The 27,277-nt window shown below is 38.2% G+C and overlaps 1 protein-coding gene across 1 annotated transcript in view; it reads right to left on the minus strand.

Annotated features, from left to right (window-relative positions):
- Window positions 1-468: 468 nt before the first annotated feature.
- LOC100557827 (uncharacterized) overlaps window positions 469-27,277 on the minus strand; it is a gene marked incomplete at its 5' end in the record, with an annotated part of 227,814 nt that continues 201,005 nt past the window's right edge. Inside the window, 2 exons of the mRNA XM_062977712.1 lie at window positions 469-15,317; window positions 16,502-16,649. Of these exons, the coding sequence (XP_062833782.1) occupies window positions 15,262-15,317; window positions 16,502-16,649 (204 nt within the window). The remainder of the gene's footprint in view (window positions 15,318-16,501; window positions 16,650-27,277) is intronic.

Below are 27,277 nucleotides of genomic sequence, written 5' to 3' on the forward strand. Positions count from 1 at the left end.
AGCTCAGAACTGGAGTCTAAATCCGGTTGGAAATCAAAGGTTAATGAATTCCCAGGACAATGAATAAAACTCAATACTAGAACAAATTTGATCCCAATTTTGTTCTTTCTATGTTTTAGCCTACAACTCCCAGCAGATTCAGCCTACAATTTTCAGGGATGCGAGGAGTTGTAAGCCCAAACTTTTGCAAAGTTCCTTGATGAAGAAAGGCTGCACTAAAGCTTCCACCTAAGTCTTCTTGAAGCAAATTGTTGAAATAAATTTGAATGTTCTTCAGGAAAGAATAACTGAACATTTTTTGAGGGATGCCATGTGTAGTTATAGAATTGTTATGATTATAGAACATCTGCAACTGCAAATTTTCAGCCTTTAGAATACAAGTCCTGATTGGTCGTAGCCAGGCAATAGTTGGTGTGAGTACAGTGGAAAGTGGAAAGCAATAACCGTATTGTTGTTGTTGATATTATTATTACGTTTATTTATACTCCGCTTTTTCTTTCCATAAGGAGACACAAAGTGTCTTACATTAAAAGCATTTCAATACAATTTGAAATCTACAAATATACAAACATTATTTGCATTTGTTCAACCCAACAATACAACACTGCAAGTGCTGGAAATTCACGCTAAAACTATAATAGTTGCATTATTCTGCAAACAAACTCATTTCCTGCTCTCTCACTTCTCCACAGCTATATTTTTTTAAAAAAATTCACTCCTAAATGCCCGTTCTTTCTCCTCTCCTACTTCTCAGTTGTTAATTTTATGCTAACAAAAGCTATGATTTCCATAGACAACACAATATTTCACTCTCAACTCACCTACCCAACAAAAAGACAACCGTCCTAATGCTGTTGCAGTTATTAGATAGTAAAGGTAAAGTTAAGTCCAGTCGTGACCGACTCTGGGGGTTTGTGCTCATCTCCATTTCTAAGCCAAAGAGCTGGCATTGTCCGTAGACACCTCCAAGGTCATGTGGCCGGCATGACTGCATGGAGCGCCGTTACCTTCCCGCCGGAGTGGTACCTATTGATCTACTCACTTTTGCATGTTTTCAAACTGCTAGGTTGGCAGGAGAGTTATTAGATAGCCTTTCTCAATTGATATCAACCTGTTAATTCAGTCATCTGTTGTCTTAAATGACCCCTTGCAAATGTCAATTGAAAAAGAGAGATTATGTGGTGTTTTATATATTAGGGTGTTGGCATCAATAGGATTTGGAGATTACTTTTAGAAATTTGCTTAGATTTGTATAGGAATAACTGGTTTAGATCATTTCCAAAGAGACCAAATTATGATTTCATTTCTGTGCATTAACTCCTTCTCATTTAAAGTCAAATAGAGATAAAATGTTATTAAGGTCCACTGGAAAATAGGTTGGGGCAAAAACCTAAGGCTTCCGTCAGGAAATGGAGCAGAATGCCGATGGTTCAGGACTTCCAATTACCATCCAAAGAAGGAAAACCAATAAAATAATTAAGGAACTAAAATTATCTAATGTTACAATTGTTAATCCCCACCTACCCACATACACAAATATCAAAACAAACTTGACATAAAATACTATTTGGGAAAAAAATCAACTGAAAACAACCATTCCCAAATGTACCTGACATTACTTTTACTGTTTGTTTAATATCAGTAATTAAAAGTAGCAACAGTTTAAAAATGCATATATTGATCTTTTTTACAGCCACTTTATAAGCCTAGGCAGACAATGGCCTATGGAAATGCTAATCAGTGGTATTATAGGATATTACTGTGTGATTGTGCTGTAACAGTTATAGCAAGCACTGTAAGGCGAGTGACTGAGAAAATTTAGTATCTTGAAGAAGAAAAAACCCCACGGCCAGACCAGGAATATGTTGATGCTACTTCCTTACACAGCAGTGGGCCTGATATGCTAAAGAAACTAGCCAAGCAATATCTGAGACCAGTGTACATGTATAGCATTTGAACCGTTCTTTGGGAAAATAATGGCTTATTAGGGTGTGGAATTTAATATCATTGTCAATCTATAAAACTTTTACAACCTAGTCTTATTTGCACAGAGATTACATCCCCAAAGTTCAGTGCCAAAGACACATGTTAATAAGCTCACAACTTTTAATTAAGCAATATGTATAAGTAGATTCCCATTAAGCTGTGATTTGTGGGCAAGTTCATTACAGTGGGTTTCAGCCACCAGACACATATTCAATACAAATCAAGCAGCCTGCATATTATCCAGCTTAATGTGAGTCTACTTGCGATATTTTATCGCCCCTTCACAATGGTGGCTTGGAGAATGATATTTTCTGTATGATCAGGGGCAGAGACCAAAACATTCTAATGACCCCATGTTGGTTCCTTAATGAAACTATCGGTCTACATTATTTACTTGTAAGTGGGGATTACTCATGTCATTAATCATATTTCTACAATGTAAGCTTCCTGTGTATTTAGAGAAATCAGCAAATTGGAACAAGGGCTAAGCCATGCTTAGATTCCATGTTTGGCTCTGCACAAGTATTGTAAATAAAACTATTTTTTATATAATTTGTTAAGAAGACTAAGGTTGTTTCTCTTTTTTTGCAAGAACTTTGGTGGGAAGGTGAGCAGGCATGGGACTAGTTGTTCAGCACCTGCCTTACCAGTTCATAAGAGCTTAAGAGATCATTGCTATCTGATACTTGTCTTAAAAAGTGAAAGCAAATTGCACTGATTCCACCTTCTCTCTGGGCAGCAGATTTACTTAGTCAAGGGGAAAACTTGCATAATTTGGGTAAATTGTGCAAGTCAAGGTGGACACTAGGAAAACTGAATTTTAAAGTTTCTGAATTTAAGTGAAAGGATGATTGATTACTGGCAAATAGAGGAAGAAAACGTGGAGGCAGTGACAGGCTTTATGTTTCTACGGGCAAAGATTACTGCAGACACAGACTGCAGCCAGGAAATCAGAAGATGATTACTTCTTGGGAGGAGAGCAATGACCAACCTCAATAAAATAGTGAACAGTAGAGACATCAAACTGGCAACCATAGTTAAAGCAATGGTATTCTCTGTAGTAAACTATGGATATGAGAGCTGGACCATAAGGAAGGCTGAGCGAAGGAAGATAGATGCTTTTGAACTGTGGTGTTGGAGGAAAATCCTGAGATTGCCTTGGACCACAAGAAGATCCAAGCAGTCCATACTCCAGGAAGTAATGCCCAACTGCTCACTGGAGGGAAGGATATTAGAGGCAAAGATGAAGTACATTGGCCACATAATGAGAAGACAGGAGAGCTTGGAGAAGATAATGATGCTGGGGAAAATGGAAGGAAAAGGGAAGAGGGGCCAACCAAGGGCAAGATGGATGGATAGTATCCTTGAAAGGACTGGCTTGACCTTGAAGGAGTTGGGGGTGGTGACGGCCGACAGGGAGCTCTGGTGTGGGCTGGTCCATGAGGTCACAAAGAGTTGGAAGCGACTGAACGAATAAACAACAGCCACCTCCTCTCTACAACAGGTTTTCATTGAGCACAAGAAAATGCAAAGTGAAGTGGGAACTGGTTAAGATTACATCTTCTCCTTCCACTAGTGAGATGATTCCATTAGTGGAACTCCAAAGGCCAGATGTTTCTGGTAGTGAAGCACGAAGTAGGAATTAAGCAAATATGGGTCAAAGCCATTTTATAACTCATTGGATTTTCACAATAGTTATCATGCCTGAATCATATTTTTCATCATGCCAGCTACTGTTACACCTGATAAGAATACAATTGGATAGGTGGGCAGGTAAAAATGTGACATGTTTGATGTCTGTTCCCAAGGAACAATGCATCAAAGATGAAGGTCCTTCCTTCATGATAGAATCAGTGAAGAAACTGAGTGAACATAGAACTTATTGATAATTGTGCCTTATTGGAAGGGAGAGTAGGCAGTCATCCTAAGAAAGAAATGGTGATGATCTTATTTGACTTTCTGTATTCATGTATGTTTCCTGCAGCTAGTTTGAATGATTACCCTTCCATTGTTCACAGGGCTTTGGAAATGTCAAAGATCTCTGACTTCAGTGAACTCCAGCACAGTTCTAAGAATGCACTGCCTGTTAAGCATATGTAATTGCACAGTAGTAGATACAAATTAGTACTTTTTCAGGGTTAATTAACCTCAAAGCAGGAGGAAGGTCACAAGAACATCATCTTATATTGAAGAGTCCAAAGCTGAGCAAATAAATGTTCACCAAGAAAATGACAACAGAAGTATATTGCATATTTTTTTTTATACAGGAACAAGAAGACAATCTCTTAATGAACATACATAGCTAACCTCTCTCTATTTTTATTCTTCTGCCTTATTTTTCTGCCTATATAAATTGCTGTATGTCCAGGTCTAAGATATTACAACAAAGAGTGTTTTATCTGGCTTACATTATGATGATGATGATGATGAATTCATTTATATCCCACTTTTTCCCGTGGGTGGGATTCAAAGCGGCGTGCAACATATAAAATTCATACTAATACAAAACAAAAAACCCTATTTTTTGTGCAGAACTCATCATTTCTGGAGTGTTTTTTTGCACAAGGCATTTTTTTCTGAACAACATGAATTTTCATGCCAAACTCTTCAGAAAAGAATTGTTTTCTTTAAAAATTACTGAATTGTAACTGCCATCTATTTTGTACAAAAAAAAATCCAGAAATGTGTGTGTGTGTGTGTGTGTGTGTGTGTGTGGGGAGGATCACCAAAAATACAAAACAAAATCTTGCCATATTATTCAGATATATATGTTTTAAATTCTGCATCCTAGTGTGGTAAGAACAAAATAAATAAAATATGATATCCCTAATATAAACTCACAGCATTAGTTTGGGATTAATTTGAAGATGTTTATATAGGCTTTCTGCCTACATGCAGGTCAAATATTTCTTTTTTTCCCCAGGTATTTTCCTTTGCTATCTCTCAAATAGATAGTGCTCTTTCTTAGCTCATGTAGAAGATGGGTAGAATATATCTATCAACTTCACTACAGAAGAAGCCGTTGAATGCATACAATGGTAGTTAAGACAATGCAGAAAAGAGACATCAAATGTTTCCTTAACAAGTAGCCAGGTTTATGTGCATTCCTACTGAACAACATTTTAAGGTATCCTATTATGTCCAGTTAAGTCAGCCTTGTGTCATTATTTTCTATTAGTGTACGTCACAGGATTGGCATAATGGGACAAAAAGCATCAGAAAAAAATGACAATGTTACATCCTATTTTGAAAATGAAAATGAAAATTGAACAAGTGTTCCTGCTCCGACATCATTTCATAAACTAGAATGTTGTAGGCTTTCTGTCTTCCACAATCCATATATCATTAACAAGTATATGCCCTTCTGTCTTTAAAGTACCACCACTAAGAAAAAGGGGGAGCCTCAGTCTGCCAACAACAACAACAACAACAACAACAACAACAACAAATCAACACATTAGGAATCTCTGAAGTCTCAAGTTGAGCATCAAAACAGATCACTGAGATGGAAAATCTTCTAAACATGTGTTGCAGGGAAGGGACTGCAATTAGAGTATCCTATCAAGCAAGATGAAATGGTTTGCTGACATTCTAGATAGAAGCAGTCTACACTGCATGATTTTGTTGCAAATCCTGTCCATCAGTATTGATATCTAGCAATTTCTGCATAATGGCCACAAAACCTCTGCATCTATATCTATATCTATATATATATAATAAAAGTGAAATCGGAGTATGTATCAGCGTTTTGATTGGCCTGGCGGAATATGTGCTCGCGTTTTGATTGGCCTCGCAGAATATGGATCAGCTTTCTAATTGGCCAGCCGGAATATGGGCCAGCTCTGATTGGCCGTCACTTTCACAGGCCACTGGGATCACTGAGGGAAAAACTACTACCAACTGGCTTCGTTCGGCCTACTTCTCTCCTCAGAACGATGCTAGCTTTGGGACAGTTAACAGGCTCGGCTTACACTTTGGTAATCCAAAACACCACTGCCACCACCAGAAAGGCCGGACCTGGACCAAACTTGACACACATCACCCCATGAACCCACTGACAACGGATGGCCCCCTTTGGCCCCTCTGCTGACATGTTTAAGGCCTTCCAGGCTGGCCCCTCGCTGCTAGGCCGAAAAGGAAGACGCCATCTTGCCTCAGCTTTCAACTTCTTTGTAAGGCCCTACTTGCCTCAAAAGACAGCAGAGAACATTGTTATTATCTTTTTAACGATATGCTTATGAACACTTCTAGCCCCCAAAGCCCCAATCCAAGCCTCCTTTGATCATTTTGCTAACACGTTTCAGGCCTTGCAGCCTGGCTCCATTGTGCTAGGCCGCAAAAGAGGCAGCCATCTTCCCTGTTCCCCATGGTTCCAAACAGAGCAGCTTTTGCCTGTGTCTTTTGGATACAGCACTCTCCTTCAACAAGGTAAGGCGGCAGTACGTAAATACTATTCACAGCAGACTAAAGAGAAAATAATGACTATCTTTTTATTCTTTCCTTTTAAGGATCGTTTACTCCCCCCCCCCCCCAGTTTTTACTGAGGCAAAAAACTACCACAGAGCAGGCTTTGGCCTACTCACTCTAACAGGCCTGACACATACAGTCCCCATGGCCTACTATACATCCGGGCCCTGTTTGGAGTGGGATGGACCATGGATGATGGACTTGCATATGGGAGTTGTAGTTCACCTGCCCCACTGAACCCTGCTATTTCTTATTTATACTACTATTGCTTGACATTACTTTTATGTTTTATTTATATGGTGGATGTTTGCACGTGGCTTAATGACCTTGCAAGCCACTTTGGGTCCATTGCAGAAAGGCGGGGGAGAAATATCAGAATTAAATAAATACATAAATAAATAAATGTCTCAATGGTATGTATGGTTGGAATGACCTTCTGTCGGGAGGGCTTGAATGGTCTCTTCCTTTGTGGCAGAAGGGGCTGGACTGGATGACCTTCAAAGACCCCTTTCAAATCTAGGACTCTATCTATCTCCCAATCGTATGTATGACTGGATGGCCATCTGTCAGGAGGGCTTGGATGGTGTCTTCCTTTACAGCAGAAGGGGCTGGACTGGATGACCTTCAAAGACCCCTTTCAAATCTAGGACTCTCTCTATCTCCCAATCGCATTTATGACTGGATGGCCATCTGTCGGGAGGGCTTGGATGGTGTCTTTCTCTATGGCAGAAGGGGGTTCAACTAGATGGCCTTTGGGCACCCCTTCTAACTCTAGGATTCTATGGAAGCCTTTAAACCAGGCACGGGCCAACTTGGGCCCTCCAGGTGTTTTAGACTCCAACTCCCACAATTCCAGACAGCCTACCCCATGATGCGCTTTATGGCCTGGTGCCGTTTGCGGGATGATGGACCATGGGTGATGGGATATGTAGTACTTTCAATCACTACGATTCCCACAGGCCACTGCGATGCCCACCAGTGACGGAACTGGACCAAACTTGGCACACAGATGGGACATGTAGTACCTTCACTCTCTTCTTGAGACCACAGCAACTGCTACAAATGACAGAACTGAACCAAATCTGGTATATATATCCCAAATGACACACTTTATATGTTGCAGCAGTTTGGGGGAAGACAGACCAAGGACGATGGGAGTTGCAGTACTTTCATCCAATTCACCTCCCACAGACCACTGTGATCCCCATGAATGATGAAACTGTACCAAACTTGACATATAGGTGCAATGTGGCCCACTTTACATCCTCCTATCATTTGAGGGAACAACAGACCATGGATGATGGGATTGACAGTATCTTCACTCACTTCCCCAGACCACTGCGACCCCCACCAATGTCTGATCAAGACCAAACTTGACACATCAAGTCCCCATGACCTGCTTTACATCCCGGAGCTGTTTGGAGGGGGATCGACCATGGACTTGCATATGGGAGTTGTAGTTCACCCATACCAACTAAAGCCAACTGACACTGGATCGAGACTAAACTTGGAACAAAGGCAAACAATTCCGTTCTCAAATAACCCGGGCACCGCCGGGCTCCCAAGCTAGTATGATATAAATTGGATTTCCTACAGGATCCAGGACTTGTATACTCCAGTCAGCAAGTGATAATGGTTCCAAGGCAAGAGCTGTTGGGTAGTTCATCAAGTCCAGATCAATCGCAGGCTATCCAGACAAATGAAAGGAGAAACAAGAGACTGGTCCAGGCATTATTATGGAAATTCAGATTAAAAAGTTAGTAAATAATAAAGCATTGAATCATCAGTCCTAGCCAGTCAAGAGCATGTGACGGATGAGAATACTGACCTTGGCAGGCAACAAAGATGCCTTGGATTCACTGTAAGGTTTATTGGCAGCTATCTCAGGACACTGAGTGTTTCATGAGTCCAATTTAATAGATGTTGGAATTTGTGCAGCCTTTCCTTATTTCTTCAAGGGCTTAAGGTGAGTTCTCAGCATCTTCCACATCCTGCTGACGAGTGCACCTCCCTTATCTTCAGCTCCTCAGACCTGGAGAGGCCACCACTATCTGAAGTCATACATTCCAGGCAATCTAACTCTTCTGTATCTCAGAGACCACCCACATTATTGAAGTACAGTGTTCCCTCACTTATCGTGGGGGTCAGGTTCCAGGACCACCTGCAATAAGTGAAAATTTACAAAGTAGGGACACTATATATTTATACATTATTTTAGTAGTTATACACTATTTTACATCTTTATCAACCAATCGTGTGTTGATAAATCGCCTCCTTCTCCTCCCGTTGCCACTTGGGCTCCTTTTCTCTCCCTTTGGCTTCTCCTTCCTCCCTTCCTTAGGATGTAAATTGTGATTTTTATGATTTATAATATTCTTTTAGAGTTTATTGAAAAATCGCAAAACAGTGAATCCATAAAAAGCGAACTGCGAAGTAGTGAGGGAACACTGTATAGTAGTTTGACACTACGTTGCCATGACTCCATCTTCCAGAATCCTGGGATTTGTAGTTTGCCAGAATTACAGAACATTGAGCCATAACAGTTAAAGTGATCTCAAACTGCATGAATTCTGCTGGGTGAATCATTCTACCAGCCATTATGCTACATGCCAGTATTCACTTTCCAATTCCAGGGGGTGAATAATGGGAGGTAACATAGGAGAAGGGTCTCTTTGTTTAGGGCACAGGTGGTCTTCACTACAATACTAGTCAAACTGGGAATGTGTTTGGAATATAGCCACCCTTCCTCTCAGTGCTGATACCGTGAATTGGTTGCTTTGAACATGAGAGCTTTAAAATCAAATCAATGGCAATAGTTTCTGTGACTGTTGCTGATCATGGTGGTTACCAAGTCTTAGACTTGGGACTTTATTCCGTAGACCTGCTGTTCCATTGCAATTGTACAATAATATTGAATGCATTCATGCCACATCTCTCTTAAACTAAGCAATAGTGACAATTTGACTATTAATAATAATAATAATAATCATCATCATCATCATCATCATCATTTCCCCAGGGGGACTCATGTCCTGCAATTATAATTTCACATATGTTCATAGTCCCACATTCCTGTACTACCACTGTTCTGTTTTTTTTTAAAAGAGTAATTTCACAATTCCATCTTTGAAAAACTAAACAGGCAAATATAACTATACAATGTAATATAAGTACACAACAAACAGCTTTGAGATAAGTGAGTGGGTGATGGAGAAATGGGAACAGAGAAGAATACTCTCCCCTGACATTTCTTTACTGCTGATATGCTGGTACCGAATCAGAAGGAATCCATTGCACCAAGACAGATAATGGAAATATTGTGGGATTGGGAGCTGTTGACTGGTTTTATCCATCAGTAGTGAGAGCTGGAATAATCATGGGGAGGAGGCAGATGAACAGTATCATGTGATAGGGATGCAATGCCAGTTTGTAATAAAGTCCTTGGTCTCCATATTCAACACCACAAGACTCTTCTCTGGATCCACATTCTGAGTAAAAATTCACAGCATAGCAATCTGTTCAAAGCTGGTTACTTATTATAACTACTCTCCTGAAGGAGGAACTTCTCACAAGCTTCCACAAAATGCTGTTTTCCCTAGAACACTATCTAAATGTCAATTGTTTAGAAATTTAAGGAAGAACAGAGGCCAAAATCTATTTAGTAGTCACAACCAGAGCAGAATGAGCTTTTCTTCACCCATGCTCCTTCTTCAGATGTCTTTCCCTGAGTTACTGGCTGATTTATTTAATACTGACAATGCTTTAGCATTCCTGAAAATACGGTTTCCAATAGAAAGCACCCATGCTGTGACTGGTGAAGTGGGAGGTAATTTGCTTTTAATGCTAGCATATACCACTTAGCACTATATTTAACCGAATGATGAAAATCTCCAATTTTTCATCTGCTTGTTTTAACTGGTACTCACCGCAATCCATCTATGTGCAGTGGGAGTTTTTCTCTTGGATATATTTTAATAGACCTTGCTCTCCAGTCTACAACAAGCTTTTTAATTTTTAATTCATACACATGTCTTTATCCTATAATAGACTAGAACTACAGATATGGGAGTACGCTGTACATAATAAGAACACAGTGGGTACCTAGGGATACTATGCCACTAAAAGAGCTCCTTATTTACACTTTTCAGTAATGACTGCATATATCCTGTTATACAGGAGGAATGCCACCACAGGCAAGCAATTACTATGTGAGTATAACAAAGAGATATGGATGAAGTCACTAATAACTGTAGACACTAATGCAATCTGTACAGGTTGAGCCAAATTCTATTGCATATATCTCTTATCTATGAAACCAATGGGATTTAGCAAACAATAATACAGAAATAAATCTACATTAAAATCACAGGAGGTAGACTTAAGATTTTTAAGCTTCTGAGAAAGCAGAAGCTTTAAAGGTGGTTTATAATGTATAGAATCATAAAGCAGGAAGAGGCCACAAGTACCATCGTGTCTAACCTCCTCCAAAGCACTCCCTACAGATAGCCATTCAGCTTCCATTTAAAAACCTTCACACATCAAAGTAGTATATTCCACTGTCAAATAACTTACTGTTTGGGCGCTTTTCCTAATATTTAGGTGGAATCTCCTTTCTTATTGTTTGAATCCATTGCTCCATGTCCTAGTCTCTGGAGCAGTGGAAAACAATCTTGTCCCATCTTCAATACGACATTCTTTTAAGATTTTCATCAACAATAGGAATGCACAGGGGAAAGCAAGGATTAGATTTTGAAAATGGAACCTTGATATAGGGATTTGCCACTGATTTAGATGGATCCTAAAATCTGAGCTGGTTGGGTTCTGATACTTTGTGAGGCTTTACTCCCAAACCCATCAAAGTTGACACCGGCTCCTAGCTAAAGATTTTTGTAGAATTCAGACTTGGAATGGTACAGAACATCCCTTTCATCGCTATGACTTGCCCAAGAGTGACTAGCAACCTTGTCACATGGCAGCCGGAGGTGCTCCTCTTCATCGAGGGGCATGGGAACCTAGCACCCCACATCCCACAGCCCCTGGCTCTAGCTGAGGGTGATCAGATAGGGAGAAGTGTGGAGCATGCAGCCTCTTCCCATGGATTCCAATGGCAACGGCATGCATCGGCTTCACCCTCCTTCACCCATGTAGCCACACTGGTGTTGTCTGATGGGAGCCAGCAGACTCCATGGGTGACCTTGGCTACAGATTTCAGCCCCATGTGAGAAAAGGTGTGGCTGATTAAGTTCACCTTTTTATCATGGAACACCAGTTATTTATTTGTTTGTTTGTTTGTTTTACCTTATTTATATCCCACCTTTCTCTACCTCAAAGGATACCCAAGGCAGCTTACAACACTTATACAGTGCCTTAGAACATAACATAAACATGAGATAAAATTGGGTTAGAATTAATACATACAAAATAGCATACTGTATATACTCAAGTATAAGCCTAGTTTTTCAGCCCTTTTTTAAAGACTGAAAAAGCCCCCCTTGGCTTATACTCGGGTGAGGGTCCTGGTTGGCTTATATTTGGGTCAGCTTATACTCGAGAATATATGGTAAATGTATTATTTTCCCCTATTATTATCGGTATTATTACATTTATTATTGTTCTCTATTATTGTTGCTACTATTACATTTATTTTACTCTATTTTTTATTATTATTAATACATTTATTATTTTACTCTGATCTTATTATTATTATTATTACATTTATTATTTTACTCTATTTATTATTACATTTATTATTTTACTCTATTTATTATTATTATTATTACATGTATTATTTTACTCTATTATTATTAAAATGATACATAAAGGCATTTACATTGAAGAAGATGAGAATAATTATTTAATCAGAGTTGGACAGTCTTATCTTAAATTTGAGCTTTATGTAAATATTCAAAAACATTTAACCTACTCATGCCTCAATTAATGTAATTTTATTGGTATCTATTTTTATTTCTGAAATTTACCACTCTCGGCTTATACTTGAGTCAATGTTTTCCCAGTTTTTTTGTGGTAAAATTAGGTGCCTCGGCTTATATTCGGGTTGGCTTATACTCGAGTATATACGATAATTAAAATACGTTTCAATGTTAAAAACACAACATCCAAAAGTGAGGTCTAAGGCCGTTGCCAAATTCAGTATTTTGGGAAAAGATTTTTAATTTTGCTAACACTCATTCCAGTTCCCTTCCTCTCAATTATTTAAAGTGACAAATCTAAAATGTGGATTGATGGAGAGTGTGAAATCTTTTGAATTAGTTTTTCAAGAGGCTATGGGGCCGTACCACTGTGTTGTGACTTTCCTTAACTGTTTATATTTTTTCTCAGGTGAAATTAGAGAGTCCCCATCTTTCTTTCAGGGACCATAAGATAGGCATTTTTCCAATTCTATCATGCTTCATTGTTGTCCTCATTCACTGTTGTCCTGTTGTTCTGTAGTCCTCACACCTATCCTTCTGAAATGTTATAGCAATCTTGCCCTGGAAAACCTCTTTAATGTTTATTTACAAATAACTTTTCCCCAAAAGCTACGAGGAGAGATGTGGAAAAGCAAAATACCGCCTCAGATTTAGGACATAACTGCTTTATCAAATGTATTAAAACCTCTCAAGTTTGTTACTTGGAGTTTAAACATGTCCTTTTTTGAAGCATACCAAATAGAAAGGCTGCTTTTGCAGAAAAATTCTTACACCAGTTCCTTGGAAAGATTACATTTATTTATTTATTTACTATATTTCTACCCCGCTCTTCTCATCCTGAAGGGGACTCAGAGCAGCTTACAGTTATGGCAAAATTCAGTACCTCATTACAAATACACAAACACAACACATTGAGCAATAAAAACAGATAAAACAAATAAATACAATTAAAACAGAATTAAAACATAGTTCCTAGTCCTGTAGTTGCTGCTTGTGCCACTACATTAAAGTCAAATTCCCAATGGCACTACTCCCCAAAAGTCTGGTTCCAAAGCAAGGTCTATAGCTTCTTCCTGAAGATCAGGAGGGAGGGGGCAAGTCTGATGTTACTGGGTAGGGAGTTCCATAGCCGAGGGGCCACCACTGAGAAGGCCCTGTCTCTCATACCCATCAGTCACACTTACGAAGTGGGTGGGACCAAGAGTAGAGCCTCCCCAGCAAATCTTAATGCTCTAACTGGTTCCCATCCTTGCTTCTCTCAAAAGGGGCAACTTGGCCTGATATTTCTGTTTTCAGTTCCTTCCAGATATTTTTTGTTGTTGTTATAGATTGTTCTATTGAGTGGAAAACACATGAAAAATGTTTAGCACGAAAAACCCTGTTCTGTAGAGAAGGATTTGGGAGCACTTGCCTGATGCTTTAGGATTTTCAATGACAGTCAGTTTAGACAGAAATATTTGAATTTCAAAATCTCAACAACCTCAGTGTCCATAACACATTTTGTGGCTAGTGCCTTACTGTGCCAACTAAGCTATAAAACAGAGATTTTAGCCATTTGGGAGTTTGGCTTCAGTTTCTCCATATCTGTCAGGAATAATAGATACTAGGACTGAGAAACTCAATGGAATCTGCCTTTTGCTACTCGTCCCAGAGGATGAAACCTTGTGCCATTCTATCACACTGGAGCACAACTGAACCCATCCAAGAAGATAATTGGTTTCTCTCAGTCGAGGGTGGCCAACATATTTTTCCCATTCAGTTTTGGATCACAGAATTATTATCTGTAAGGCATTGTTAGCATGCTAGTCCTGCTCCCTCAACTCCTAATGATATCTCCCTCTACATGTGGAGGTCACCAAAACTGATTAGAATCTCCAATATCCATGTGGGTTTTCTTTCCCAGTCGAAAACCTGGAAAATCAGATTTCTACATTAATAGTTACTCCAGTTTGAGGAGTCTATCTCTGCATGCTGGAGGTGGGAAAGTGGTAGACTTAATAGTTGGGCCTTCAACCCTTCCTTTCCCCATATGTTCATTCAACATGTTTATATGATAGATGAATGGAAAATAGAATAATCTGGAACTTTACTAGTGGTAACAGTAGTAACACTAGAAACAAGATATTCATTTGTACAACTCACGCTATGATGTGTTTAGGGGTTACACAGTCTCCACTTTGTGGAAAATCCTGGGTAAAGACTGAAATACATCTTGTGGGACTATGAACCAATGTACAACTAATTCTGAGACAGAAAGTTCACAATTATTCATTTGCTTGCTTGTTTGAACGATTTCCAGGTTAGCTTCTTAAGGCAGTTTACATGCCTATGAAATACAATCAACCTTAAAACGACAGGTAAAACAATTCAGTAGTCAGCACTACACTACACTACATTTTTATTTACACAGCTAACAAATTGTGACTTAAATCTGCCAACAGTGCAACACCAACAGTTTAAAACAAGAAGTTAGTTAAAACAGAATGCCACAAAACATTGGGCATTAGGCAAATAAATGCATTTATATTGTGTTCACCTTCTGACTTACTACCAAGTATGAATGCAATATCTTCTGATTTATTCATCAATTGGTTTGCAATCCAAAGATAAAGATCAATGTTTGATCAACATGGGTTTTAACATCTAGCATTTAAAGCAAATCCCCTTGTAAGCTGTAAGAAGTATAATATACTTCTTGTGTTTGTCTTTGTTCTATGTCAAGGCATTGAATGTTTGCCTTATATGTGTAATGTGATCCGCCCTAAGTCCCCTTCGGGGTGAGAAGGGCGGAATATAAATACTGTAAATAAATAATAAATAAATAATATACTCAATACATAAACAGAGTTAATTCCTTTTTGAACTGTACTGAAGATCATCATTGCAAATTATACTTTTTAGTCCACCAACTCTTTGGGGCGACAGCATGATCACCTAAAAATGAATAGAAATGCATAAAGTTGGTTAAATCATACTCATCATCATCATCATCATTCTCCATTTTTATCTTTTAGAATAAATGCATAATTTTTTTTGCCTGGTAAAATGTAGCCTGCATGCTTCAATTGCTTTGATCTCCTGTAGGTGAAATGTATGCATAGCCACTATATATGGCTCTTACTTATGAGGAATAGAGTCTATGATCAGGATGTGGTGCACCAGAATGGAATCTGGAGTGAGTTATTTTAAAATATGCTATAGTCATATTACCCAACTTAATATTCACCATTTTAGATAAAGCCATACTATGAGGAGAGACTGTAGCTCAACACTAGACATTTGCATAAAGAACATTCCAGGTGACGACTCTATGAAGAACTTAGAATCATAGAATCATAGAGTTGGATCTATGCCCTACCATGCAGGAAGACAGAATCTAAGCACTCCCAAAAGATGGCCATCCAGCCTCTGTTTAAAAACCTCCAGAAAAGGAGATTCCACCATGCCCTGAGGCAGCATATTCCACTGCTGAACCACTCATTTCCCTTCAGGAAGTTCTCTCTAATGTTTAGGTGGAATCTTTGGAAAGCCGTTTGTGTTAAACCATGGAGAATTGCTTCCATGTCAATTATATGGTAAATCCACTCTGCATTTTAGGTTAAGAATTGATGGAGTTATCCAAGGTGCTGAACCCTATCACCAAATAGATTCAGGACTATGGACAGCTTGATCAAGGTTTGAACTACAACCCAAAACAGATACATTTTTGTATTTACATGGAAGTCACTGGCCACTATTGAATACAGCCTTATATATGGTAAATCTACCCTGAATTTTAGGCTAAGGATGGAGTTATCCAAGGTGCTGAAGCCTATCACAAAATAGATTCAGGACTATGGACAGCTTGATCAAGGTTTGAACTACAACCCAAAACAGATACATGTTTGTATTTACATGGAAGTCACTGGCCACTATTGAATACAGCCTTAAAGTGTTAACTCAAATTTTGAGAGAAATAGCATCTGTTTAATTTTTTTGCCCTTTTCCTGCATGTGACTTTGGGTGACATAGGAGAAACCTTTCTACCGAACACAAAGATATTTTGTTGAGCTCTCCTGCTAATACAGTTTTGCATTGCCGCAGAGTTACAAGATAGCTGTAGTCACTGAAAATAATACCTTTCCACCTTGCTGTATTCTTCTTCCTTTCCCTTAGCTTGATCTCTGAAGAAGTGCTCAGCGTATTATCCATTTCACTTATGTGCTCCTGAATAGCTGTGTTCACTTCATTATATACCAAATTTATTCCACTAATGTCACCGAAAGTCTGAAAAATACAATATTCAGATGCTTTAGCTGTGGCCCAGTCTAGTGCAATATCATGCGAAAAGACGCAAAAGTAAACAGACTCTGGGCATTTATTTATTTGTATGCTTTAAAGTACAGCTTAGCAGCTCTTTTGTGTGTGAAATTTGGTGCTGTCATGCCAATAACCCAGATTCATAGCAATATACAATTTGGGTTTCATGGTTGGATTCCACTCCTGTGCTTTGTAACAATTTTTTTAACAGCCCTGCCAAAACTCTATAGAGGCAATGCTATTTGAAAGAGATTCACTAATAACATCTACCATGCAAACAAAAGCTTAAATACATATGAAAGATGAATTCACCTAGTTTTTTTACACAGCTCCAAAACAAATATATTACAGTAAAACTGTGCTTCTTGTGCTCAAGCATTTTTTCCCCTTGTAGGGTTTTTTTTTATCATGTGGAAAATAATAGAGATCTATATCCAGTAAAATATTTCAAGGGGAAAAGATATCACTTTGGGAAAACATTGCCTATAAAAATATTTTCTATGAGCTATTCACATCCAGAATATGACTCTCATCATCCATTGTCATGTTGCATCTAGATGATGGGCTACAAGCATTGCTGGATAGAGACTGATGCGGTAAGTCAAGAGAAATATAATTGGATTCCTTCTTAACTAGATGAAGACAAACATAGAGGTAGATGACTCTGTCATGGAACTAGATGATCTACTAGTATAGAGACCAACCAATTAAAGCAAATCTTCCATCCTGGAAAAAATCGAACAAGCAAGACTGGAGTTAAGCTTGGCCAGGTTATGCTGATTTTCATGAAAGAAATCACAAAGTAGTCCCAGCAAATATGATCCAGTATTTCATAGCTCTCAGGACTAAACTACAAGAAAAGCACTGGTAGCATCTTTTTGGTGAATTCCAGCTAGAACAGACCCATTCAATGCACTAGACATATTAAATAGAACATGCAACACTGTTATAAATACATTAGCAGCAGCCACAGCTGAAACCTCTGACCTGAATTCCATTGATTGGTTCCAAATAGAAATGCCCTATTGATTCAATTACTGAATGGTGAGTCAAAATGTAGGTTGATTCAATGGACCTCCTCTAGTCAAGGTTAACAACAGGATTTGGGGTAATAGTTGTTTTACTCCTAGATAACACAAAGAGCCCTGATATAGGCATATTATAGACAAGTGTGGATTTTTCTTTCAAAGATCCTTTGATGGCAGTTTTTATTTCAAAATCTCAACCTCCCAGTATAGAGACTAAGGGAAAAAATCCCGTGTTGCCAGTGGAGTTTCTTCTCTTTTGTTCTCCTCTCTACTTTGTTTAATGGTCCCCATCTGCATCAGAGCAACATAGTCTTACTTGAAAGTAAAACATAGAATGACCTTAAATTTATACTGCATGGTTAGCATGCATAATTCATCCCTCAATTAAACCCCTCCCAGTATAAATCTGCTACCGCAGGAATCTGACACTGTCCTTGGGAGTTTGAAACTACATGTGCGGTTGACCTAAATGGACTGAAAATAATAGGGAGGAAAATCTTTGCTCATTTTGTTCCCAGAGGTCTGAATGAAATATTTCAGCTATTTTTTCCCTGTTTTGTGTGACGTGAAGGTTCCTATGCAGTTTTTAATCTCTATTAGAAATTTGTTGGGGAAAATTCATTTTTGTAAAACTATGTGTGGTTTTCTCATCTATATAATATATTTTGAGGCAAAATCATACGAGGGTTATCCAGAAAGTACATTACGTTTTGGAATTAAAAATGAACAAAGTATAGGAGAAAACATTTACCATATGCAGTTGAAAGCTAAACCCAAATACCACATCTCACGTAGTCGCAATTCAAATCTAGGCACTTATCATAGCGATGAAGGAGCTTTGCAACTCCTTCCCCACTAAATTCTGCCGCTGGCTTCCTCAACCACTTGTTTCCAACAATGGGGGCATGCCTGGCAACGCAGCATTTTGGCGACGCTGAGCAGCTGCAGGAAGGGGTGACCGGCTGGTTTCACCAATTTACTAATATTTTGGAAATGTTTAAAGTTTAAAGTTTTTACCATAACATTTAAAAAAAACACAAGAGAGGGTTCTGGGAATTGAAGTTTCAAGTGCATGCCACAGTACTGGTATGCGGCAGGTACTGGCTTGTTCAGTAGACTCTCCTCTACAGTTCCATTTGGCGGGAAGCCTTAGCATTGAACCGTTGTGTCGTTAAAGTGCGAAGTATGGAACCCTGCGCAGACGGTTAGTCAATGCGACTTAAGCAATGTGCAGTCATTGAATTCTTGACATCAGAAGGTGTCACCCCAAAATGCAAGCTGTTTATGGTGGTTGTGTTGATGTGAGTACTGTGCATCATTGGTCGAGTAAGTTTAAAGATGTTGAGGTGGGAACATCTGACTTGTGTGACAAACAAAGAGTTGGACATCCTGCGACAGCAACCACCAAGTTTCACAAGCAAAAAGTTGACAGATTGACTTAGGACGATCATTGTATCACTCAGAGAGAAATTTCAAGCATAATCAGCATTTCACAAGAACGTGTGGGTCACATTATTGCTTTGCTTGGCTACTGGAAGATCTGTGGATGATGGGTACTGTGAGATGCTGGTTGTGGAAACAGAGTGTCGACTTCTTCTGTGACGGCTTCAGAAAACTTGTTCATCGTTGGTAGAAATGCATCCAATTGTCTGGTGATTATGTGGAAAAGTGAATAGTGGTAGTTAAAGAGCACATTCTAAAGCTTGTTTCTGCATTTGATTTATTAAAATATTCCCATCCAAACCCAAGTAACGAAGGTGGAGGCATTGCTTTTCATTCAATCCTAATATATAAGTCCCAAAATGACTAAATTTATATTGGATCTGAACTGCATAATCCCTGTAATTGATATTTCTATAATAATAACATTTATTAATTTTGATCAAAATTACACCATATTTTAAACACTGTAACAAACTTTCACATAATAAACTACAATAAACTAAGTATAAATATATATATATCAAATGTGCTGATATTGGACACAGTCTGAGTATTAAACTAATTGATGCCCAAGTCATTGCTTCTGAAAGTGACTCAATACCAGTAACCTTTTAATTAATCAACATGGTCCAAAAGTTCACTTCACAGTGTAATTATAAAACAGAGCAAAAATTATAATTGATGCATTTTATCAATCTGTGTAGCTGCAAGGTACTTTCTGAAAAGGTTATATTTTTGTTTAGGTAAACTGAAATGATATTGCTTTGGTACCTATCTTTGACTTGATTTTTTAAATTGAATCAGCAATAAGTCTAATAAATATTGTAAACATTTATCTTTTAAAAGGATAGTTTAAAGAAATATGATGTAATAAACAGAATGAGCAGATCCTACACACCCTAAAGAAACCAGCTCCTGTCTGATCTTGGTCAACCTGGTTAGTATGTCAATGAGAGTCTGTTAATGAATCCAAGGTGCTGTCAGAGGAAGAATCTGGCAAAGCTACCTCTGAGTATTCCTTGCCTAAGAAAACCCTGTGAAGTAAACAGAGTTGCCATAAGATGCTAGGTGACTTGATGTTACATTCCAATAAAATGAATTTTATAATATCAAATTAGATAAACATTCTAAACAAACTTGTCTCCTTGGTAAAAAGAATAAAATATGCAGGATTTAAACTATTGCTAACTCTACTCTTCACTGTCATAAGCTAACTCTGATCATTTTATGAAATGGATACAACCTTAACTCAAGAATCATTGCCCAGATGGTGTGAAATCACTTCTGAAGTGCAACCATTTTGCATTTCTGAAACACAAAAAGTAAAGAAAACATTTTAGAATAATGTTCTCCAACCAGGGTGCCCCTGTACCCTGGAGCATTAGCATGAATGAGGAAGCCAAGAAAAAGAGGTTCTATATGTGCATGCACAAGCCACATCTGGGAAGCAGAGTCAAAATCTGCATTCAAAATATGAATAAAGTCATGCCATTTAGTAGTCCCACCATAGTATTTATTTAGTTAATTATTTGACTTATTTATACTTCACCTTTCTCCCCATGAGGACTAAAAGCGGCTAACAATCATACACTTTGGTCACAATTTAAGACAATGAAATAATACTGTATTTTTCTGAACATAATGAAAAGAGTCCTTTAGAGATTCATACTCCTTTAACAGAACATTAATTTCCAAGATTACTTTGCGAGAAGCCACGATTACTGGAGAGATCCATGTTCATGTAAATGTGATGTGAAAAGATCCTCAAAATTCCAAAGATTATGTATTTGTCATAGTTCTGTCTGTTGCTCTGTCTCCAATGTCCAATGTCACTTCCATGGAAATAGCCAACTTTGTTTCCCACCACCATAATTCTTTCTCTATATCCAACTGATATAGCATCAATGTATTGTCCAAGGCTTTCATGACTGGAATCACTGGCATGTTGTATGGTTTTCAGGCTGTATGGCAGTGGTTCTCAACCTGTGGTCCGCGGCTCACCATTACTACACCATTGCAACGAGAGTGACTGGTTTCACAAACTTTCTTATAGTGCCAAGGCAACGGGGATGTTAGGAAGGGAATGGCTGACTACTCACAAAAGGTGTGACAACAAGCCTCCCGACTGCTGCTTCTCCTCCTCCCTCCCCGAGTGGAGCCATTCCATGTGGCACCAGAAGCAGGGGTGCCTTGGTGTCTTTGTTTATAGGCCTGTTCCTGAGGTTATTTGGGATGCTCATTCAGAAAATTGCATTGAATAGACCACATAATCTCTAGATCATTAAATGTGGTTTTCTGTTGGTGAGCAGATGGCAACTATTGGATGGCGTATGTTCTATATCAGAAACTAGAGCTGATGTGGTCTATCCAAAGCAATTTTCTGAATCAGCACCCCAAATAACCAAACTGAATCTAAAGTTAACCAAAAACTGATTTGTAACCCTTTTGTATGGCCATGTTCTAGCAGCATTTTCTCCTAACATTGTTTCTGCATCTGTGGTTGGCACCTTCAGATGAATATATGATCACTTTGGGAATCAATCTGCACTGTATGGATGAAATTCTTCTTTTAAGAATGACTATCTTGTGTAATCTATCTATTTAGATATAGGACTTCTGAGGCTGATTTATCAGTATCTGATAACATGTTTGTGACTGTTGGCTGCAGCTATTTGATTATTTCCTTGAAACTCACCATAAACTGGAAGCTTATATCTCATGGAATGGCATTAGTCCACAAACCACAACTTTGAGTAACATTTGTTTAAGTTGTCCTCTCGGTTTAGCTTTCAGCACTTCGGGGACCAGTGGGTTCTTCTGAGCTTGGATTTATTACAATAGTTCCAGAATTAAGCTCCCCAATAACATTCAATGTTCTATAGTATGGATGGCAATAAAAATACTTATGGTTGCTGTGAAGCGCCTGAATCTGCAACCTGTCATCTTCTAGTGCTCTACCACATATGAGCAAACATATCAATTGAGAGAACGTATGTATTGCTTTTAATGTCCTGAGTTCTATTCCTAGTTCCAACTAAAGTAGACTAGTTGAATCAATTGTATTCACCTACCTGTGGACTCATCAAAATACCAGATGAACAATGTTTTCATTAAAATTGCGTACGTAGATCTGGGTCCTATTGATTCAATAGGTCTGCTCTAAATATAACCAATAGGACTCAGATCTACATGCACAATTTTAATGAAAACATTGTTCATTTGACATTTTGGAGCCCCCAGTGGCATAATGGGTTAAACCTTATGCCGGCAGGACTGCTGACCGACAGGTCGGCAGTTTGAATCCAAGGAGAGCGGGTGAGCTCCCTCTGTCAGCTCCAGCTCCCCATGCAGGGACATGAGAGAAGCCTCCTACAAGGATGGTAAAACATCAAACATCCGCGCATCCCTTAAGCAACATTCTAGCAGATGGCCAGTTCTCTCACACTAGAAGCAACTTGCAGTTTCGCAAATGGCTCCTGATACAAAAAAATCTGGCATTTTGTTCGCAGTACTCAATGTAACTGCTTTCAAAACAAATCATTAACTAATTTCAAATGTGTATGTTTTCTGAAAGCAGTTTACATGTCCTTGTCAGATCCCAAAAAAAAGCATAAAAGAATGCGACCCTTCCTTTGATAAACACATGGATTTCTCAAACAGCCACAAAATATTCAGCCTTCTTAAGATTAAATATCTGAATATTGCTTCTGAAGGAACAGCTGTCAGCTTAAATCTAAAGTCTAGTTTGTTTACCGATCGTATTTTATATTTGTTAGGAAATGACACCAAATGGCAATAACATTGCAGAAAGTGTTCTACTGGGGAATATACATGCCCTTTGGTTACAGTGTGCATATCTTTATACATAATGCCAGTATATTTTCCCTAGAATTATGTTAAATATGTAAAAAGCCTTTCCTCATAAAGGTAAAAAAGCTAGATGAATCCCAGCTATAATTTAGCATTAGTGTCAAGACAGTTTCAGAAAATAAGCTCCACTTACTGCTTCATTCTTTTTAAGTGTCACTCAGCATACTATATCTGATCTTGCATTCCAAATAAGCCTAGATGATTTTATTCACTTTTCAAGACGTACGGGGAACCTTAAGCATCATTCGCAGCATATGGATGGATGTAAACGGCTTCACGAAGTAATAGGCTAGTTACCTAAACTGTCTGATCTTATTACCACTTGCTCTGTTTCAAGCAACTGTAGTGGAGGAGGGCCTCCCTTTCATCTTCTATCTGTTTAGAGTAGCTGGATCTTTTTTGTTTTGTTTTTCCTGGATAAAAATCACGCTGTCGAGGGGAGGGGGCTGTTTCTGAACAATTTAAGGCTTTGCTTGCTCTTTAATAAGAAACTGATTTCTTGTTGAGTTAAAACCACTTATCTTTGCCCTCTTAATAAGAAACCAAGTCAGCAGAAAGCAAGATAAAAATCACCACACTGGCATTATCAAGCTTGTGATAGTAACAGCCTATCCCAGCATGAGTTCCAAATGCATTTGAGATGGTAAAAACACCAGAATTTTCCATTCATCCTTACACATAACAATTAGAAGAAGAAAGAAACAGTGTGGGAGGAAGATTTACTTTGCAAAAATTGCTTCTACAGAGTACTCTTATGTTCCCCATTCATTGTTATACAAAACATTTTTTTAAAGACACAGGGTGGAAGGAAGATTTACTTTGCCAAAAAATAAAATAAAAAGTGAAATGTGATTCTGTGAAGAACTCTATACCTGGTAGTTCCTATCCCAATACCACTGAGTGGGAACACTCCTCTGTCTCTCTTTATTCAACATTATTCTCAAAGAACATGCACATTTTGTGAACTTGTTGTTTATTCCAATGGGCGGTTGATAGTTTGAACTGAAATGAGAAAACATTTGAAGTCCTGTTGTGTATATGTCAAACACAGATCTCAAAACATCCCATAAACTCTTTTTTTCCTATAAAGAATCAAATAAAAGGACATCCTATTGAATTCCAGTGTGTATCACCATCCCACTCACTTTCAATGCAAGCGTTGGGAACAGAGCCTTATCAACAGACTGCCATTGAATATAAACATCCTTTCAAGTTAAATAAACATCAATAAAGCACAACTCTGTTATGTTTACATAGAGTAAATAATAATCCATGTTGATTCTTCTTACTCTCCTATCCGATTTGTAGTCTATCCACTCTTTTGGGCTTCACACAAATCTACCATTTGTCACTATCTACAATCCTGTGCTTTTGTTTTCCATTTCTTACCAAATAGCTTAACCATTGGTTGATCCCGTCCATTAGGAGGTCTGCCCAAGGTCTCTTGATATCCAGTTTGTGAGTCAACATGACAATTGGTTGCCCTTTGTTTGTGCTGCATGCCCTGCCTATCTTTTTGTCTCATAGTAATAGAAATATATATTCATAACCTGTTAAGATTATGATACCAATATGGTTAAATATTGGTGCAGAGCAGTAAAAACACAGAAGACTAGGGGTTTATGTGAGCAGAGGTAAAAAGAGCATAAACAATAAGACAAAATATCCAGCCTCCCTTTCCCTTTAAAAAGTCATGCGCATAAAATAAACATCAGAGACATCAAAATAAAATAGCAAAAATATGTTTGCTCACAATCTTGTATGATGATGGTCATACAGGCAAAAACATCTTAGTTCCAAAAGAAAAACAGTTCAGGATACTACATATCTCTTAACAAACAGGAACATCAGCATGGCATGGCATGGCAGGAGCAAAGAGGGAAGAGACAGGAAGAGGCATCTGTACATCACTTCCTGTGTGTCCCCAGAAAGGATACTCCCATTTCCCATTTCATATGCAAAAAACCCTAAATGGTGTCATCAACTCTGGAATGCAGCTTGGCTCAGGTTACTAAGCAACAAACATAACTAACTACATAAACCATCCCACATTGAAAATGCATGCATGATTGCTTAGATAACCCAACACATAGATTTCATTGACTATGTTATGCACTTCGTTGACTATGTTCTTTGACACAGCTCTTTATTTTTTTGTAATATCAATTTTTATTTACATACATTAACAGCTTACAGTGAAACAAAACACAAAACAATGAACATTTTACAAACACATCACTCCATGGAGCTCTTTTTTGCTGACTTTATCTCATGTCATGCCACACATTCTTCTTTCCATTGCTCTCTAAATCACTGCCAGTTTTTCCTCCTCTAACTTCTCCAACAACTTCTTTGTTGTTGCCCATGTTTCAGATGCATATAGCATTGCTGGTAAGACTGTAGTGTTGAAGATATCTTCTTTGACCTTCACTGGTAACTTATCATCTGTTAGCACTGTCTGGTTTTGATTAAAGCCATTCAAGCCACCTTGCGTCTTCTTTCCCATTCACCATTTGTTAAATTATTTCACTGTACTTGTTGACCAAGCTATACATATTCAGTCACTTCCTCAGTTTCATCTCCATTTATAACGATGTGGTCCTGGACACTCTATTCATTTTTCATCCATTTTGTTTTCTTCAAGTTCATTTCCAGGCCTACTGATTTTGAGAGTCGTGCTAGTCAGTGGAGATCATGTTGTAAATCTTCCAGATTTTTGGCGTAAATGATGAAATTGTCTGTGAAGAGGAAATGAGAAAGTTGTTCACCGTCAATTGAAATCCCGCCTTTACATTTAATTTTTCGGAAGAGGCTTTTCAAAATCAACTAAAACTGTTTTGGCGATATTGTGTCTCCTTGATGCACTCCTTTGTTTATTCTGATATGACACACTTCTGATAACAGCTTAATATCTCTTGTGCACCCTGTATTGATGTTTTTTATGATGTTCACATATGCTGGATGTACAGCATATTACATGCGTGGTGCAGAGAGTTAAGGATAGCATTTATCTCAAGTGAGTCAAAGGCCTTTTGGTAATCAATGAAAGCAAGATAAACCGGAACTCAACATTCTCTGTTTTTTTCTAATACAGTAGAGTCCTGCTTATCCAACCTTAGCTTATCCAACGTTCTGGATTATCCAACACAGTCTACCTTCTGCCCAGTTCCATAGCTGTTTCTCTAGGCAGCAAGGACTGGACTTTTTAAGGCTTTAACTTCTGACAATGTTGTTACTGCAAGTTCATTTTATGAAATTCTATCTTTATTTGTAGCCAATTTTTAAAGTAGTCTATGTTTTTGTACTCAATGTTTTCAATACATTGCAATGTTTGGGTGCTAAATTTGTAAATACATAATTACTACATAACGTTACCATGTATTGAACTGTTTTTTCTGTCGATTTGTTGTAAAACATGATGTTCTGGTGCTTAATTTGTAAAATCATAATGTAATTTGACGTTTCATAGGCTTTTCCTTAATCCCTCCTTATTATCCAACATTTTTAGTTATCCAATGTTCTGCTGGCCCGTTTATGTTGGATAAGCGAGACCCTACTGTAGTTGTTTGATTTCATGGATATGATCGAGGGTGGAGTGAGTAGCTGAATCTGAAGCCTGCTTGTTTTCTGTTGATTTCCACATCTTGAGGCATTCTTTTTAGCAGGATGTTTGTGAACAGGTTATATAGTGAGAGCGGAGTGTAATAGGATGATAGTTGCTAAGGTTTTCTGTGTCTCCTTTTTTCATTAGAAGTATAGTTTCAGACATTGTCTGATCTTTAGGTAAAATGGCAATTCGTAAGTATTACATAAAATATTCTGTTATCATTTTTTGAAGATTGTAACCTCCTGCTTTTAGGTGTTTTATTCTTATTCCAACCTTTCCTGGGCCTTTACCTGTCTTCATTTTATGTATGGCCACATCTACCTCACTCAATATTATCAGGATATCTTCTGTCTCAACATGTGGTTTGACTTCGACTACCTGCACTTTGAAATCGTAAAAGTTGTTATAGAAGTCTTCACACATCTGTTTGATCTTCAGTCTATTTGTTACACACATTCTGTTTTTTTTAGTGCAATTGGTATCTTTTTCTTCATTTGCAGCTGCTTTCCCCCTTTTTAAAGACGTTTATTGTTCTCTGCAGCCTCTCGTAATAGTGTAATCCAATATTCATCATAGTCCTCTTTTTAATTTTGTTGAAAAGTTGCTAGTACTCCTCTTCTTTTGCTTTGCCATCTGCTATTGGCTGA

Source organism: Anolis carolinensis, chromosome 4, assembly GCF_035594765.1.
Source record: "Anolis carolinensis isolate JA03-04 chromosome 4, rAnoCar3.1.pri, whole genome shotgun sequence".
Classification (NCBI taxonomy): Eukaryota; Metazoa; Chordata; class Lepidosauria; order Squamata; family Dactyloidae; genus Anolis; species Anolis carolinensis.